Source organism: Mucor velutinosus (genome assembly GCF_035048745.1).
Source record: "Mucor velutinosus strain NIH1002 chromosome Unknown tig00001544, whole genome shotgun sequence".
Lineage (NCBI taxonomy): Eukaryota > Fungi > Mucoromycota > Mucoromycetes > Mucorales > Mucoraceae > Mucor > Mucor velutinosus.
In genome coordinates, this window is record NW_027041908.1 from 1,791,900 (window position 1) to 1,809,451 (window position 17,552).

The 17,552-nt window shown below is 40.1% G+C and overlaps 1 protein-coding gene across 1 annotated transcript; it reads right to left on the reverse strand.

Moving 5' to 3' along the window:
- Positions 1–8,054: 8,054 nt before the first annotated feature.
- Positions 8,055–17,190, reverse strand: ATC70_005882 (uncharacterized protein; the record flags this gene model as incomplete). The annotated part of the gene is made up of 9 exons (XM_064825165.1): positions 8,055–8,239; positions 8,302–8,463; positions 8,530–8,749; positions 8,813–8,919; positions 8,978–9,148; positions 9,204–9,460; positions 9,520–9,622; positions 9,673–16,188; positions 16,248–17,190. The coding sequence occupies 9 exons, from the start codon at positions 17,188–17,190 to the stop codon at positions 8,055–8,057; spliced, it is 8,664 nt and encodes a 2,887-aa protein (XP_064680542.1).
- Positions 17,191–17,552: the final 362 nt, after the last annotated feature.

The window sequence follows — 17,552 nt, forward strand, 5'->3', positions numbered from 1 at the left end:
GAAAAAAAAGTATAAAAAAAAACAGTAATGTCAACTTGATAAAGGTATGTTTTATTATCAAACTGACAGGTGTAAAGTAAACTGAAGTCTCTCTACTGGCCAGGTAGATGATCCTTCTTATATACTATAACAATGGATAAAAGTTCTATTAATTAGATTGACAAATAAGTCAACTCAGATCAACTAATGTCTAATCATGCTAAAAGACAACTCCAGCAAGCTAATCATGATTTAGCTCTGTCTGGATGAATAATTAGACTCTCATCCGAAGTACCCTGATCTATCCTTTCTATAAGGATAATTAATATCGATCTAGTATCATGTATTATCCGATGGGTACAGTCTCCTTAGTCTATATCAATAGTACATATCTGAGTGTATATCGCTGAGCATACATCTTTAGCATGTATCTGGATATATGGCATGTCTATAGCATGTCTCATATATTGCACAAGTCTGTAGTACATAAGGTATCTGTAGCTAGTATCACGGATATAAGCATGTGTTTTATAGCGTGGATCATAAAGTGCACATCTGAAGCAACAAGCTCATATTGCATTAATCTTGGTGCCTATCCAGATATAGTCAACATCTGTAGTCAATGTCGGAATACAAGTATAAGTCTATAGCGTCATCCATGTCCGTGGTGCCATCTATAGCCTATATCTTATATAGTATGAACCTTATAGTACTAGTAGCGTATCTGAAGTCCATATCTTCTTACAGTATAAATCGGTATCGTACATCTAATCCAGTGTACATATAGTTTATATCTAAATCTGGTAACTGGACGAACTGTCGGAATGCAGATCATAGTGGATGTATTCCACAGGTACAATTCTTTCCCAGTTGTCATGGATTGATAGACGATGAGCTTGTAAAACCAATTCAAAATGATAATGGAAATGAGAAACCGAATATGCTATTTAAACACCAAGCCTTTACATTTTGGCTTCGCTACGGTAAAACCACCTTTAAAATCGCTGTTATCATGTATTGGGCCAGATGCTTGAATACTATTTTGGTATTGCACCTTCGCCTCCCTAGATAAAACCTTATATAAATTAATGCTAACAACAGTTGGATTAAATGCTTGACTGTAATGGCCATTCACCTTCGTTTGACTACGGTATAACCCCCTCAAGGTCAATGATACCAACAAGTGTTGCCTTGAAACAACATATCACGCAATCCATAGCCAAATAGCAAACAAGAAATCACTTGATCAGATACGCTATGTTCTTGGAAGAAGAGCCTTTAATCTCTGATTAACTACGATGGCGCTTTTGTGTTCATATTTTCCAGTATCCGATATATGAAACCTCCGTGGTGCTATACCATACCATGGCCTAGAGCTTACCTTGATAGTAGTTGAATGCACGTTTATACAGTACAACTCCAAAAGAATTCACTCTGAATTTGCTAGCCAGCAACCAGCAATACTCATATTACCGGAATAGTTTAAAGAACCTTCTGCCATTACATTTTAACTAAATTATTTTCCGTTATTGGGAATAGTCAATTCGATCAAATCAATTTCAAACTTTTCAATTCATTACATTCTTACCCATGAAAATGTGATATATTTAAAAGAAACCACAATTTGGCAATACTAAGATTTTCTCACCATATATAAGAATTCAATGTTCGTTAAATGTCAGACGTGAGACCATCAGCGTCTTTATATAAAGAAGTGTGGCCCAGACGTGAGCTTTCAGCGTCAGTATAAAAGAAGCAAGCTCCCCCCCCTTTTTTTTTTTCATTGTCAGGTGTCAGGTACACACAGACTTTGTGTGTAACTTTTTTTAATTTAGTATAAATATCAACTTAGTTTGCAAAACAATAAAGATCATCTTATATCTCAATTCTATTCTTTTATATACATTTATCTAAGTCTACTCTAAAACTATACCTATACACACGACACAGGTGCACACAGACTTTGTTAGTAACTTTTATAGTTAATATGAATATCAAAAATAATAAAGGTTATTTTTTTTTCTCACTTATACTGCTGAGACATATACATTTATCTAAATCTGTTACTTATACTCACAACACCATTAAATAAAAAAACACTTTGTAACATTCTATGCGGAAACTTTTTGATAACTTTACATTTATCTGCCAGTAACTTTTAAACGAATCAGCTCTAGTACACATTCAAAATAACATTCATATATTACGAACTGTTCAACAACGCGATGGCATAGTAAAAGCGAATATAGTACCACAAAGTTTCGAGAACCTAATTCCACTACAGTAGCAGTTTATGAAGATTATTATCTGCAGTCTGATTGGATTATTTTGTATATTCCACACGGTCATCAAGCGATTGAGAAACAGTATGTAATGAATATTGTGGCAAACGTTGTATCGTATAGATAGTATTAAAAGACAATTTTTCATGTATGTTATCTTTTTACTATCTCATGCCGTGCAATAGATAGCATCCTATTAATAAAATTAAACAGTATGGGCCCGCTTCTGCAACAAAGGCAACATAATAATGTGTGCTACTCTTTGGGGTATTCAATGCATGCATCTTTAATAAACTCAGTAAATTTGTAAGCCATGTCTTTCTACGTGTTGTATTCACATATAATCCAGTCCAGCCTTTCATAGTATTGATCTATACGAGGGCTTGATTGTTGCGAAGCGAATATGCAAAATCGTAGTATCTAAGTAGTAAATTCGATTTCTCTCCTTCTTTATTAATAATGGATTGTTTAAAACCTACATTTATAGCTGTGTTTATTACTGTTAATGATTTGGAATGTCTACGGCGACAGCCCGCAGGGTGACACCGTCGTCAAGTGTAGTGATATTGCATCTAATTCAACATTTGTTGATATTAGTCCTGATCGAATATACCGTAGCCAAGCAAAGGTGTACAACTATAGTGTTCAAGCAGCAAATTCGGGTTCTCATTTGCATTGTTAATAATAAGCTTACCAGCAACATAGGGCATCAAAATTCGTATGAATTAGTCTTACAAAATCAATATGTCTCCTGTTGAAATTACAAGCTGCACAGGTTGCAGAACTGCCCTTCCAGACGGCTTTAGCTACTAAAGATGTGGTTCATGCCGTGTAAATAAAAGCCATAAAGCAAAATATAACCAAATTGGACAGTTTCCAAGCCTTCATATCTTGACATGTAGACATTTCTGAGCCACCGGAATAACGCCAAACAATTGCACTTGAGTAGTAGTAACTTTCCGACACCTTTGCTCAACTTTTTGAAAACCTAAAAAATATGGCCAAAAATCAACCAAAAAGCATGAGGTACCCCTCATAGTTTTTTTACGAAAATCAAAGGATCGCATTTTTCGCCTTGAAAATAAAGACTTTTACTATGGCATATATCAAATCAAAATGTTTCTCTCGATCCATAGCAACCTTTGAAACCACTGTTATGAGGCTTTCATATACAAAATATGGCTATTTTTGCTAAAAACCTCATTTCAGATTTTATTGAATTGCTCAATAGTTTCAATCAAAACACTTATTACAGTTAGCACCATCGGAAGCGCCTTGAAAAGTACTTCAAGAATGTATTAGGAAGCGTAGGGTGATCATCACAGTTCATATAGTCGAATACCAAAAGATACATTAAAGAAGTCGAAAAAAGGCGAAATCTGCCCAATCTTGAGCAGAAAAAAATAAGCTGAGGTTGAATTAATTTTGGCGGCGGCATTGCTGATGGCTGACCTAAATGCTTTTCTGTTGATGATAATGATGATTGCGATGTTGATTAAATGAGGATCATGGAATTGAAAGGGTAATTGCTTAACCGAAGCACTTTTTTGGGTGCTTTTGTTACAAGCGAGCCTTTTGCAATGTCAACATCTCAAAAAAAAAAGTCGCTGTAAATCTTACACAAGTCCTTTATTTACTTATGACCAGCTTTATGTCGCCATCTTATTAAGAGCATCAGCAGCAGTGAATGATATGACAATTCTATTATCAAAAAATGGCATTTGTGATATACGAATACTGCATAAAATTTGAATTTCTTTCGCATTGTCCCAAAAATAGGCTTTGTTTAATATCAGCGTAAGCAAAAAGGATACTAAGGGAGATACCTCCTCTCCTCCTCCTGGCTCTGATACAATCTTTCTGTTACTAACTAATAATAATAAATTGTTTAAAATCTACTTGATATACCAAAATGTTATAATGTCTGATTTAAAACGGCTTCGATGAGAGCCCGCAGGGCGACGCCGACATTGAGCGTAGCGAGATGAATGGGCAAGTAATAAATACTGGAAGCCTTGAACATAAAAGCGTCGTAGTAGCAAATTAGAGACTGCAAGCCCTTGTCCCAAGAACACACTGCATCTAATTTTAATAATGTTATACCTGCTATACTTAGCTGTGGATTAAGTGATTTGTGGTGTCAAGGCAACATTTGCTAACCTTGACCTTAAACAGGTATAATAACCCTAAGGAAGCAAACGTGAAAAGCCATAATAAAGCAGTAAATTTGGTTTCTTATTTTCATTTGATGCATTTCACATCATAATCCATTATATTACACCTAATACAACCCATCAACATCCCATCGGTTTTTACATACACTACTAGACGCACATCAAACTACAGTCTACACGCACATCAAGACCCAACAAATAGTCAACTAGTAGGATGACTATTACTGAAACAATACCATTTAATTCAATGACATACAAGAGCGGTTACAATTACACTTAACTGTAGACTATCTACACATATCAATTACGACAATCTACTGGATCATCACACTTGTCTTTACACCTCAGGATTTGACATTATTCACAAAGATATAAATGGGACCACACAATTCATTCAGTAAAGGATCGTCTTAATTTTGCACAGAATGATAAACTGATAATTTACTGATACATTCATTTGTATGACTTTAGTTATCTAGCACCTTGTTGAATATATCAGCTTGTAGCTCATAAAATTTATATTTTTCAGCAAATTTATAAAGAAAACGTACATCTGGTACTTGAAACCCTTACATTATGATGGATCTAATGTAGAGCTATTGAATGGTCTTTGTTTTGTGCGAATCCGGTTATTATTTGTCGAGGTATGTTCAAAAAATGGTAGCATGCAAAATCATTGATTTTGCTTCAAAATCTGCCTGTGATAGCAAGCAAAAAATCTGGTGACCTTTTTTTGGTCAGGACAATATTGTCAATATTTCATGACAGAGTTATGCCAGAGCTTCAAGCAATAGCTCATTCGGTAGGATATGTTCTGGTCTACAATGATTAGTAATGCTTAACAATATGTTTTGATGAAAGATAGTAATTAATCTTTAGAAAGCAGTTAAAAAATTGCAAAAACAATTGTACCAAATATTTGGTGAACAATGTACACCAGAGACTTGATATAAATACCATTGTATTCTGCTTTGAATTCTCTACAAGTTTCATATAAGTTTGAAAGGGTGTTTACTATCAAGAATCAAACAGTTTTAGGTCGATAATAGATTTAGAAAACTCATGGACCATCATCCAGAACAATAAAGATTCAATCTCCGTTTGGCCTTCGCATGTGTACTGATGTATCATTTTCTAAACCGGATCTCCAAATGCGTAGAAACAAGCAGTTCAAGCACCGGTCACATCAGATCATAAACTTTGACATGAAACAGGATTCAGTTACGATCCATATCATGGCATGTTCAGGATAATGGATTGGATCTATTATCCTATCACCCAAATCAACCCATCTAATACCTTATCCTCACATCAAATCCCTCAATTCGAATAGTATATAAACCCTCTAATTTTCAATGTAATAAACAATATTCTTTACCTGATTAATTTCATACTCTTTTTTTTTATAAATAATTTATTTCTGATAAATTAGCTACTACTTTAGCAAAGCGATGTTTACGTTGTTGTTGCAGCTACATTATTTATACTCAATCACCTTAATAAATTGCTACTTTCAAATTATTAACAAATATTAGATATGTCGTCGGTAAGTCTAAATAAAGTTGGACTAGATACTTTCAGTTATGTTGGATCTGAGCATGACTAAATGAGTTTGAGCGGATTTGACATCATGAATCTGTAATTTATATGGTGTATATAATGGGTCTGATTGTTTATAATCTCTATGACATTTGTTAATCTGCAAAATACATGGCTACTGGTACTATTAGATCCGGTAGTAGTCTACAATATGGTAACAATTGACTCTATTTTTTGTTTCTTGCTGTTCAAACCGTGCAATATTGATTAAGATTTATTTATTAAAAAAAAATGCTACAATGAGAATTAGCCTTCATTAAATTTGGGGTATGGCAGAAGCAGCTTTATTAACTCGATTGACAGATCGCCATCATAGCCATATCGGCTGTTGATATAGCACTACGACCCAGCAAGTGTTCTCGAGAACATAGATGTCTTTATGTAGAATCCTATTTGATGCTTTCAAGTGAGCACCTTGACCTTCTCAAAGAAAAATGCTCTCGTATGAAAACATCGAGATTTTTAAATATCTGTGAGCCAAAATTTTATACATTTATATGCGTCGGTAAACGGTATAATAAAAGCGAGAAGATCAACGACTAACTTCAGTAAAATACATGTTTGACCCACATGTCGTCGGATAGCTGCCTCACGTCTTTAGCTTTCAGTCGATGGAAGGATCTGCAAATCGAAGCCGCTTCCCCCTTCTGACGGCCGCCTCTTACGGAAACAAGTGTCAGAGACGAAGCGGATTGCTTTCTCGCCCAAGGAGAGCGGTATGCTTAGCTATCAGTTGATCTACTTTCAAAAAATAGCAGACCATAAAGTGCTTGGCTCGTCAACAGCATCGATGAGTGTTGTCAGTGTGGAATTTGAGGCTTGATAGACTAAAATTCACGGAAAAAAAAGAATAAAAAAACAGTAATGTCAACTTGATAAAGGTATGTTTTATTATCAAACTGACAGGTGTAAAGTAAACTGAAGTCTCTCTACTGGCCAGGTAGATGATCCTTCTTATATACTATAACAATGGATAAAAGTTCTATTAATTAGAATAACAAATAAGTCAACTCAGATCAACTAATGTCTAATCATGCTAAAAGACAACTCCAGCAAGCTAATCATGATATAGCTTTGCCTGGATGAATAATTAGACTCTCATCCGAAGTACCCTGATCTATCCTTTCCATAAGGATAATTAATATCGATCTAGTAGCATGTATCCGATAGGTGCAGTCTTCTTTGTCTATATCAATAGTACATATCTGAGTGTATATCGCTGAGCATACATCTTTAGCATGTATCTGGATATATGGCATGTCTATAGCATATTGTATGCATGTCTATAGCATGTCTCATATATAGTACAAGTCTGTAGTACATAAAGTATCTGTAGCTAGTATCACGGATATAAGCATGTGTCTTATAGCGTGGATCATAAAGTGCACATCTGAAGCAACAAGCTCATATTGAATTAATCTTGGTGCTTGTCCAGATATGGTAAACATCCGTAGTCAATGTCGGAATACAAGTATAAGTCTATAGCGCCATTCATGTCCGTGGTACCATCTATAGCCTATGTCTTATAGAATATGAATCTTACTGTATAGTACTAGCGTATCTGAAGTCCATATCTTCTTATAGTATAAATCGATATCGCACATCTAATCCAGTGTACATACAGTTTATATCTAAATCTGGTAACTGGATGAACTGTCGGAATGCAGATCATAGTGGATGCATTCCACAGTCAGCTTAAATCATCAGCCTGTTCAGTTGCTTATGAAGAGTTGGGGTTTTCTCTTCTGGTGCATCATCTTCTGGGCCATCTGGCTCTTTTTATTTTGAGTAGTAAAGCACTCTTGTCCATTTCTCTTTGTGAATATACCAAACAGAATTCAGGGGTAGCCTTTCTATTTGAGTTTCGATACTAGGACGTATGTATAGGACTTGCTGAGAAAAAGAAAGTTTGCAATTAGGTTTGGGCGATTAAGTTCAAAGTATACAAGCAAAATGATGTTAATGTTATTATGCACAATAATATATTTTTAGTGGATCAAGCTATCATTAATATAGTTTATTAATCCAAAATATGTGTCCAAAAGTCGGGGATCATGCAGAAATAGAGATCGATTGCAGATCTGAAACGTTTTCTATACATTCTTGGGGACACGATGGTAGGATCCTTTTTTCCACCTCCCAACATGCCTGATTCCTTGACCCAGCTTTCGAGCTTTTTATCCCAAGTGAAGGTGCGGATGAAGTCTACAATATGCACATTTAGTACACACAAATCAACGCGTATACAATCTTACGCCACAGCTTACCGACAATGCCAACAATGATTTCGTTTGTGTCTTCATCAAATCCAACTAACAGAGAATAATCCATGACATCCAGTGACAGTAGAAATTGTGTATCATTGTATAACGAATCCGATAAATTGCATTTCGTATCGACTCGCATATAGAGTGGGTTCTTGCTGATGACTGCCATGATGAAAATTTGATTTAGAACAATGGTAAAAACGCTGGGTAAAGAAATGCTACACTTACCTTCAACCAGATTTTCATCTAAAAACACCTCTACATCCTTGCCTGTCTTTTCAGCATATCTGTTTCTCATGGATCCCTTCAAATCAAACACTTTCTTAACAGACGTGTCATAAAATAAGTTTTCCATGACCAGGATGTCCATCTTCATTGATTTTCCACTGACATTGTTGTAAAAGCCGATTCGATACAGACCGAAAATCTTGCATAAAACAGTAGGAATCTGTACGCCAACGGTTTTAGTATCTCAAAACGCTTTACAAATGCCAGGCGCTCTGTAACTTACTCCTTTGTCAAAAACCTCGTTAAACATATATAAAAAATACTTGTTCGCGGAGCCTAGGAATGCATCCATTTCATATTTCGAAATCTGTTTGATCAAGAACCGTTGATCTATCAAGACATGTGAGTTTGTCCGTTTTTTGCCATCTCGTTTTGTACTTTTATATACCGTTAGTCTTTAAAAAGATGGAACCTGATTTACCACCAGCCGTATCCCAAGGAGTGCATCTTGCGAGCGAAGAAATAAAGATTTCGTCACAGCCACAGCTCTTTCGTAGCATATCAAACTGTTCTGCAAAGTAGATCTTGCATGAAAAGCTAGTGGATCCGCCCTGAAAACCTATGTTGTCCCTTGTAAATGTACATTTTTCCTACTTGTGTCTTGAGCAACTTACTGAATCGCCATGGTTTTTCTCTTTCATCTGTCTCGGGAAACATTTCCGAGAAGAATGGCTTACTTTCCGTAGTTGCATCTGCAGATTTCTCCTTGTTGTTCGTGTTAAAAATCTCGGCCTTTGACATTCTCAACTCTTGTTTTCTTTGCAATTTCTCGTTGTAAAATGTACTGCCTAGCATGTAGGAGATGATACTACTTGGTTCGTCTTCTCTCACCAAGATGTTGGAGTCTGCAAATATATGCTCATTGGGAGAGCTATGTAGTCAAAATGTCAGAACATGGTTCGAGTGTTTTAGTCGACACGAGGCACTTACAATGGATACTCTAAAGGCGTCAAATTGCTGATACTCTTCTCTGCAAGAACGTAGGTAATGGCTTTCATAATAGAATTTCTCCCACTGGTATTTGTCGACCAATCTATGTAAAGATAATGAGTCAAAGCTCGCTTTTCATTCAAAGTTACACACCTAAACCAACGCTAGATGATTTGAGCAATACGGCTGCTTCCATCATGGCAGTAGACCCTTTCAACTCCAATCCTTCTTGCTTTTTATCCACCACCATACCACACTCCAAACTCAAAAAGGGCAACGTGTTTGTGGACAATTGTAGTTGGTGCTCGTTATGAAACTGCTCCAATTCAATGATACTGGGCACGATTTCACGGCCCAAGGATTCATCGTATTCATCTGTGCTTGTCAATGAGAATGTATTGTGCTGAAATGGAACCAATTCATCGTCCATGTCCTGTTCGTCTTGTTCATCGTCATTCGAGGTAGGTTTCACCACCAAAATACCTTCTTGGCAGGCAGATTCATCCATCAATGACACTGTACTACCGTCTCCTAAATCATCATCATCGAAACTAGCAGCAGAAGACGAGGAGGAAGATGAAGAAGAGGATACAGAAGAGCGGTCAATATCCATATCATCATCATCACCATCGTCCTCTGTCATTTCCTTGATCTTGGTATATGGTTCAAGTGATGCTTTACTCGGTAATCTTTGGCGCATGGTTCTTGTTGAGATCTTGCCATCGGATAGTTTTCGGTGATGTCTTGTGTATTGACTATTTGGATGATGAGGCGATGCAATAGGCACAGGCAAGTGAGATATATTGCTGTTGTTGTTGTATGCAAACTTGTGGTTGCTGCTGCCTTTGCTGTTACTATTCGCTGTAATACCCAAAGTGGCATTGACCGAATTTGCGCCAGGATACTGTAGTAAATGAGTTGCGCTTGTAGGAACTGGAATACGACCACCCACACGAAGTCTGCTGGAGGATGGCTGCTGTAGCAGGTTGTTTGAGGATCCGCCTACAATGGCCATGGTTCTTGATCTCGGTCTTGCAATAGATATATCTTGCATTTGCGCTTCCTTTGTAGTTGTAGTGATAGTAGTATCAGTAGAAGAAGACGCTGATGTGAATGATGACGAGGCCTTTGATTTGGACGTTGAAGCAGAAGCAGATGCAGCAGCAGTAGTAGTAGCAGCAGTGGCAGTAGCCCTTTGCGCCGCTTGTGCCGCAGCCAAGGCACTACTGACAGGGTGTGTGATATTCGCAGCGCCAAGTCTTCTCTCTGCCATTGGCATCTTGTTGTTGTTGAGTCCAGACATGAATCCATATCGATACGCAATGGAAGATCTTTCTGGCATTTTAGCAGTATAAGGAGAGCCACGATAAAACGCAGGTTTTTGTGGTGTTGGGCCATCTGCCGCCGCTGTTGTTGGTTGTGCGTTTGGATACGGAAATGCGTCTTGCTGCTGTGGCAGGGCTCCCATTTGTTGAGCAGAATTCTCCATGAAATGGTTCGATGACGACTCATAAAATTGAGATTTACGGTTTTTGTTCTTCTGAGCACTTTTATCCAGCAGTCTTTGAATGGGAGTCGCTTTCTGTTGTTGTATGGGGAGATAGTTTCCTGGTGATGGGGAGCTCTTTGATTTGCCTACCATGGGATCAGGCAATAAACCAGCCAATCGCTTATAGGCAGTAGAGGATAAGATGGGTAATGCAGCTGCCTGCCTTATCAATCGAGACTGACTTGAATCTTGAATCAGCGGTTTAGCGACCATGGAGAAAGACTCTGTCATGGGTGTCGAGGGTGGTGTGGTAGCTGAAGGTGGTGTATCTGCAGTTTGACTCGACTCCAGAATCCTAGAAGCCTCAAGATAGTTTTTACGCTTCTCCTCGTCTTTCTGCTGTTGCAATTTCTGCTGTTGTTCCTTGAGTATCTTGTCTTCGGCCTCCTTTTTCTTCTTGGGCGCATCCTTCATCAGTTCCAATGACAAACGACGAGCTACACTGGGGTCCAGGTCTCGTGTATCCTCCTCCAAGTCATCCACACTGGACATCTTTTGAGGAGAGGAAGGTTGTTTGCTGCGAATACTAAGGTCCTGATAGCTGTCTACGCTGTATTTTTTATTGAGCTTCTGCCGCTGCTGTTGTCCTTCTTTGTTGCTGCTGTTCATCTGTGTACTGCTATAGCTGTTGCCCGCCGCCATATCATGTTGACTCGTTGGGTCATCTTGCATAAACATCTGATCAAACCTTTTAAGCTCGTCGTGCCAAGGATAAGACTCTGTAGGCGATTCACCCAATCCAGGTTGATCCTTGAAGCTAAGATTGACAGCTTCATTGTCTTCCACAGAAGACGAGGTAACACTACCCGACACACCGTACGGCACCATGCAAGCTTCCTGATCCAATCCAACATCCAGCAGGGGTAAATCAGCAGCTTCAATAGCACGTTTTGTACGCAGATTTAAATTGGAGACAACGGGTGTATTGCTGCTACTGTTGTATAGACTCTCTGCGGGAAACATCTTGCGCAAATGGTTGGTTGTCAATCTTCTCAGCTCTCTCTCAGGTCGAACAAACCGTCTAGCAAAATCAATGTATTTTAGGTCCCAAGTTACTGCATGATTCTGAAGATCGGCCAGCACATTGTTGAGCTGCAGTGTATCCGTAGGTGCACTGGTAGCATACTCCATTTGCAGCTTTTGTAGCAGATTCTTTTTGTTCTTGAGCGCTTCTTGAGAGAGTTCCTGAAGGTATTCTTTGCAGAGATCCACCATGTTGGGTTGCACAATGTCGTACGAGAAGGCCTTATTTCTTTCAATTATGGAGTCAAAGAACTTGGCAATCTTGGATCGTGTGGAATCCAGTGAGGCATCTTTCAAAGCCATTTGTTGTTTGGAGCTGAACCGTAAGTGCAGTGGTGGAGGATTGACTTCGACTACTTGCACCATGGCATGCGTGAAATTGACAGACAAGTTTTGATAGCGAAATGAGATGGTGTGGTCGCGATAGAAGCCATGCGGACATCCCAGACCTGAGTCATGGCCGTCTTCCTCCTCACCAAAGTAGCCACTACCATCGGGCATTGCATGGTCCCCATGACCGTATAGAGGAATGGATTCAGACTGGTAAAACAAGAGCTCCAGGAACTTGCCAAACGAGTACCTCTGCAGCAGATCAGACATTGGTTTCCAGTTATGTGTAACATTACAAAAGTTGCAGTGCGTACAAATCAAGATGGGTATTCTGCGCAAGTACTCGTCACGGCTGATATCAATCTTCTCCTCCACTAGCTCATCCTCGCCGCCACTGTCGTCCTCCAAGAACACTTGCACCTTGATCTGTGCATTACCATGCGAATAGGTTCTGTCGTGGAAGATCATGAGCCCACCGCACATTTTAGAACTGCATTTTGTATACGCATCCTTGATGGAATTCAGAATGTATTGTCCCAGCGTACAGTCGCCCATGGGATTGTAATAGTCGTACGGATCCAGCATAGCCTTTTCACAAGGAAAGCTGTGATTATCCATGGGGTTGGTGGTACGACGCACAATGATTTGCTGGTGATGCACAGGTGTCAAGTACAGATGAATGTCGCCAATGTAGCGTTTGAACAGCAACCAGCATTGCAGATGAAGATCTTGGTAGTGACGGTATTCTAAGTCATGATCCAAGTAAGCGTCAAATGCCTTGAGATAATCATGCATCAACATGAGATCTGTCGGGATAGGGGGAATGACGGGCTTGTTGTTGTTGTTGTTGTTGTTGTTGCTCAGTGCTTGCTTTTCTGGATCAGCAGCAGCAGTAGGTAGAGGTGATGTTGGTGATGCTGCTGCACTCGAATTGTCTGCCAGTACGTTGCCTGTAATGTGAATGCCCAATCGCTCACGGATCAACCCAATCAGTTTTTTTTGTGATTCTCTCAATTTCAGCAAAATGTGAGGTACAGGGAGTGTCACACCGGGCGAGATAGACAAGGTGGTTGTCTGATATTTTTTCAAGACGAGGTTGATGGCTGTCAAACATATATCATCGTCTTCTACAATGACCGTTGCTTGCTGATATTGCTGTTGCGACTTCTTCTTGGCAGCATTGATGTCGACTGTATTAACCGTGATTTGAGATTCAGCAACAGAGAGTGCAGACACACTTTGCGTATCCATGGTAACGGGTTCTGATGAAGATCCTTCTTGATGATAGGAGGATACAGTGGTGGATCTGCCTCCTGTGGTTGATCTGATGGGATGCTGATGCAAAGTGGAAGAATCATCATCATCACCGCCCATGTCCATTATACCACCCTCGTCGAATCCAATGGCAGCAGCAGCATGGTTATTGCAGTAGTCCTCATACATGGTAGGTTGATTGTATCGACGCAATTCAATAAAATCCTTTCTCAATTGTGCCTCCAAATTGATATTATTCGCCACCTTGACCATGAAATTCATAATGTACTTGACCGTAGCTAACGTCTTGAGGCTGCCACCACGCAAGACAATAGTGGCACCTCGTTCCTTGGGACACTCATGAAACATGAGGAAGGTCTTGCGTCGATTAGGCAGATATTCATGCATCACTGTCAATGGCTCGAATAGACCGCATTTGCCAGGCACTATGGTTTTGGCATTCCACAACTCGTTCTTGTAATTGAACACTGTAGCATCCGCACATCGCGCAATGGCATCCAACTTTTGCTTTTTGATATTGTAAGCAACGACAATGTTGGCTTGATTCAGACGTTCAATGATGGTGCGAGGTGCATGAGATGCAATCAAGACAATATGGGGCTTGAGTCCAATAATCTCGGACACCAACGAATTCATGTGCTCCTTTTCCCATGCCAATAAGCGATCAAACTTGAGGTACTCTTGACGGGGTGTGTTTGTGTCTGGAAATCCAGTAATTGAAGCAGCTGAAGAGGATGCGTTGTTGTAAGGCGCATTATTGCTTGTTCCTCCTCCACTACTGCTGCCACCTCCACCAAACCCATCCACATCAAAATTCAAGATCAAAATAGATGGGTTTTTGATTTTACGCATCATGTGCTTGTGTGCTACACTCTTGGACAGGACGACACCACTGACCGAAAAACTGTCCTTGGGTAGACCTCCAGGCACCTTTTTTATCTTGACATAATGGTTCAAATTAAAGGTATCCCTGATCCGGATATGCGGTTGCACTTGATCTGCAATGACCAACAGCTGCTCCATCATGACCTGCTCCCAATCCTCCAATGGCAAACCACCTTCCTTGAGTAGATGTGTAATGATGTTGCGCATGAGGTAAATAAAGGATGGGTCCCATTGACGATGCGTTGCTACGGTCACAGGATGCGATGTGGATGCAGAGACGGAGAGTATCTGGGCCCGTAGTTGGTCCAAATCAGGCGCGTTGTTGGTAGTGGCGGTGCTCTTGGTATTCGTGGTAATAGTAGCTGTATGCGTCGTCGGCGTAGATGTGGAGGGCGTTAGGGGTTGGTAAAACGAGTTTCGATTGCTGTTGCTTGCAGGGCTCTCGTAGCCGCCTGTGCTGCTGTTATCGCTATGATGGTCTGTCGACGACATGGTAATCGGTGTGTTTCTCATTAGACTCTTGGTGCGCACTCGAATATGGCGTGTGGAAGAGGTAGAACTACCACTGTTGAGGTTGCTGTTGTTGCCACTGCCTCCATTCCCGCCACCATTGCTGCTACTACCGCTACTTATATTGCCTGTCAATCCATTACTGTTGGTTTCTGTCAGACTCAAGCGTCGACGCATGATGCTGTTGGATCGATGGTCATTGGAGGGTCTCATAAGCCAAGATGATGTCTTGTTGACCGTGCTTGTGCTGGTACTCAAGATAGGTTTCGGCACAGGTGAATCTATGTGGTAGTCCTCATAGGAAAAGTTGTTAAAGATGCCTGAGCTAGGTCTTTCTCCTGTGCCCCAGAAATTCAGTAGGTTGCGCGGATTGCGTCTTAGATCATCGTCCTCACCACCACCATTGCTGTTATTGCCGTTACCATTACTACCGTCGTAACAGTCTCCTTGTTGTTGGTGCTGGTGATGATGCTGAATCAGCATGTGCTGCTGCAATTGCTGCTGTTGCAAGTAAGTGAGATGATTGCTATTGCCAGCGTCATGATGTACTGGAGTGACAAGAAACGAGTTGCGTCTGAATGGCATCGGTGAGTTTATTTGCTGCTGTTGCTGTTGTTGCTGCCTCACACCCTCCAATGTAGCCAAACTCGTATCAATGCCCAATGAATTCATGGTACTCGTCCTTGATCTCGGCGTGGTTCTCAGAAACGTGTTGGTCAGTAACTTCTTGAACCCTATATCGGAATCACTGGCTGTATGATGAGACGATGTCGATTGCGAGAAATGAATATCCAACGGCCGCTGCATATCAAAGCTGTTGGTAGAACGATCAAATTCTAGTTCTTCATCACTACTATCATCATCACCGCTGGTAGGTATCAAGAAGGATGACTTTTGTAACTGCTGTTGTTGTGGTTGTAAAGACGACGACAATGATCCATCGACTACTACGGACGAGTAAGAGTAGCCATCGTGCAATGAAATGGTGTCGTCCGCTCGATAACCTTCCATAAATTTACTATAGCAATCGTTGCATACTCTAAGTGAATGACTTGTATGTATACTGTTACTGAGACATTTAGAGCAAAAGATTCTGCCTGTAAGATTATCATGTGAGTTTACTCGACTTGACTAAATGAAATAAGCTTTTTCTTACCACATGTTCGACAGTGATGCTTTCTTCGAAACAAATTGAACGGGGCATTGCAATTGTTGCACTCTTTGCACTGTTCATCTGGCATCCAGAAATCCTTGTTGCTGTCCACCGGTTCTCCCCCTCGCAATCGATTTAGAATACGGCTCAATGAGTTGGTGTTGGAAACAGAGAACGTCGTCATAACAGATTGTGTGTCGCTGTCAATAGACGATGTCTTGGTTAGGGGTATAATCATATGCGAAGGGATCCGCTGTTGCTGGTTTTGTTCCTCGTCAATGATGATGTGTTTAGAGTGTTGCTGCTTTGGCAGTGAAGCTGGCGTTGGTGTCTTTGCTGTGATGGTATGAGTCGATGCAGTGGCATTGGAGGCTGCTGTCGTTTTTTTCAAGTGAGGCGTAGGCGTTGCCTCTCTGTCATCTTCCTCTTTGGTGGTGGTCCTGGATAAAGTGCTCGCAGACGCATTGTTCGCATTAATATTTGCACTGGCAGCAGTAGTATTGGATTTGTGGGTATGTATATGTAACGGCGATGAGGCCATACTGGTATTTGTATCTGTCTTATTGCTGTTGCCGCCTGTCGACGTCGAAGCATGATGATATGGTGTAGTAGTAGTTGCTGCGACTACAGGGACAATGGTATCTGTAGCGGAAGATGAAGTATTGGATGGTGTCTTAGTGAGCTGTTGTTGCTGCTCTGCCAAATGTTGTTCAGGTACTACTTGATCTGTAATCATACCACTTTCATTTGAGAGTACAATCGATATCGTACGTGTTGAAGAAGATGGGGATGTGTACTGTTGCGTTGAGCCAGAGGAGACAGCCGTCTTGAATTTGGAGAATATCTTGGATATCAAACCTTCTTCATCTCCTTCTGGTATAAAGTTGAACGATGTCAAAGATGATGGATCATCTTCTAATCTACTACCACCAAGATTTTTTTCCATCTGCGTTATTATTTGTGTATAATAACAAGAAAGAAATGTGTAACTTTTATGCTGCTATCTTTTTTTTTTTTATTATTTAGAAATATTAAGGGGGATGGAAAAGAGGCGGCAGAGAGGGAGAGGAGGGTGCACAACTTTAAGTTTTGTATGTTGTGCAACCGATGTTAACCTTGCTGCTTTCTCGGATTGAAAAGAGCAATGGATCATAGACTAGATATGTTCGTGATGGCGATGGTGGATTGACGATATCGCAAAAGCATCCTGGCTAACCACTGACAGGTCTATTGTTTGAAATGAAACAATCTGATGGTATATATGCTATTCTGCGAGAAAAGTGCTCCGCATTAAAGGCTTTTTTGTGT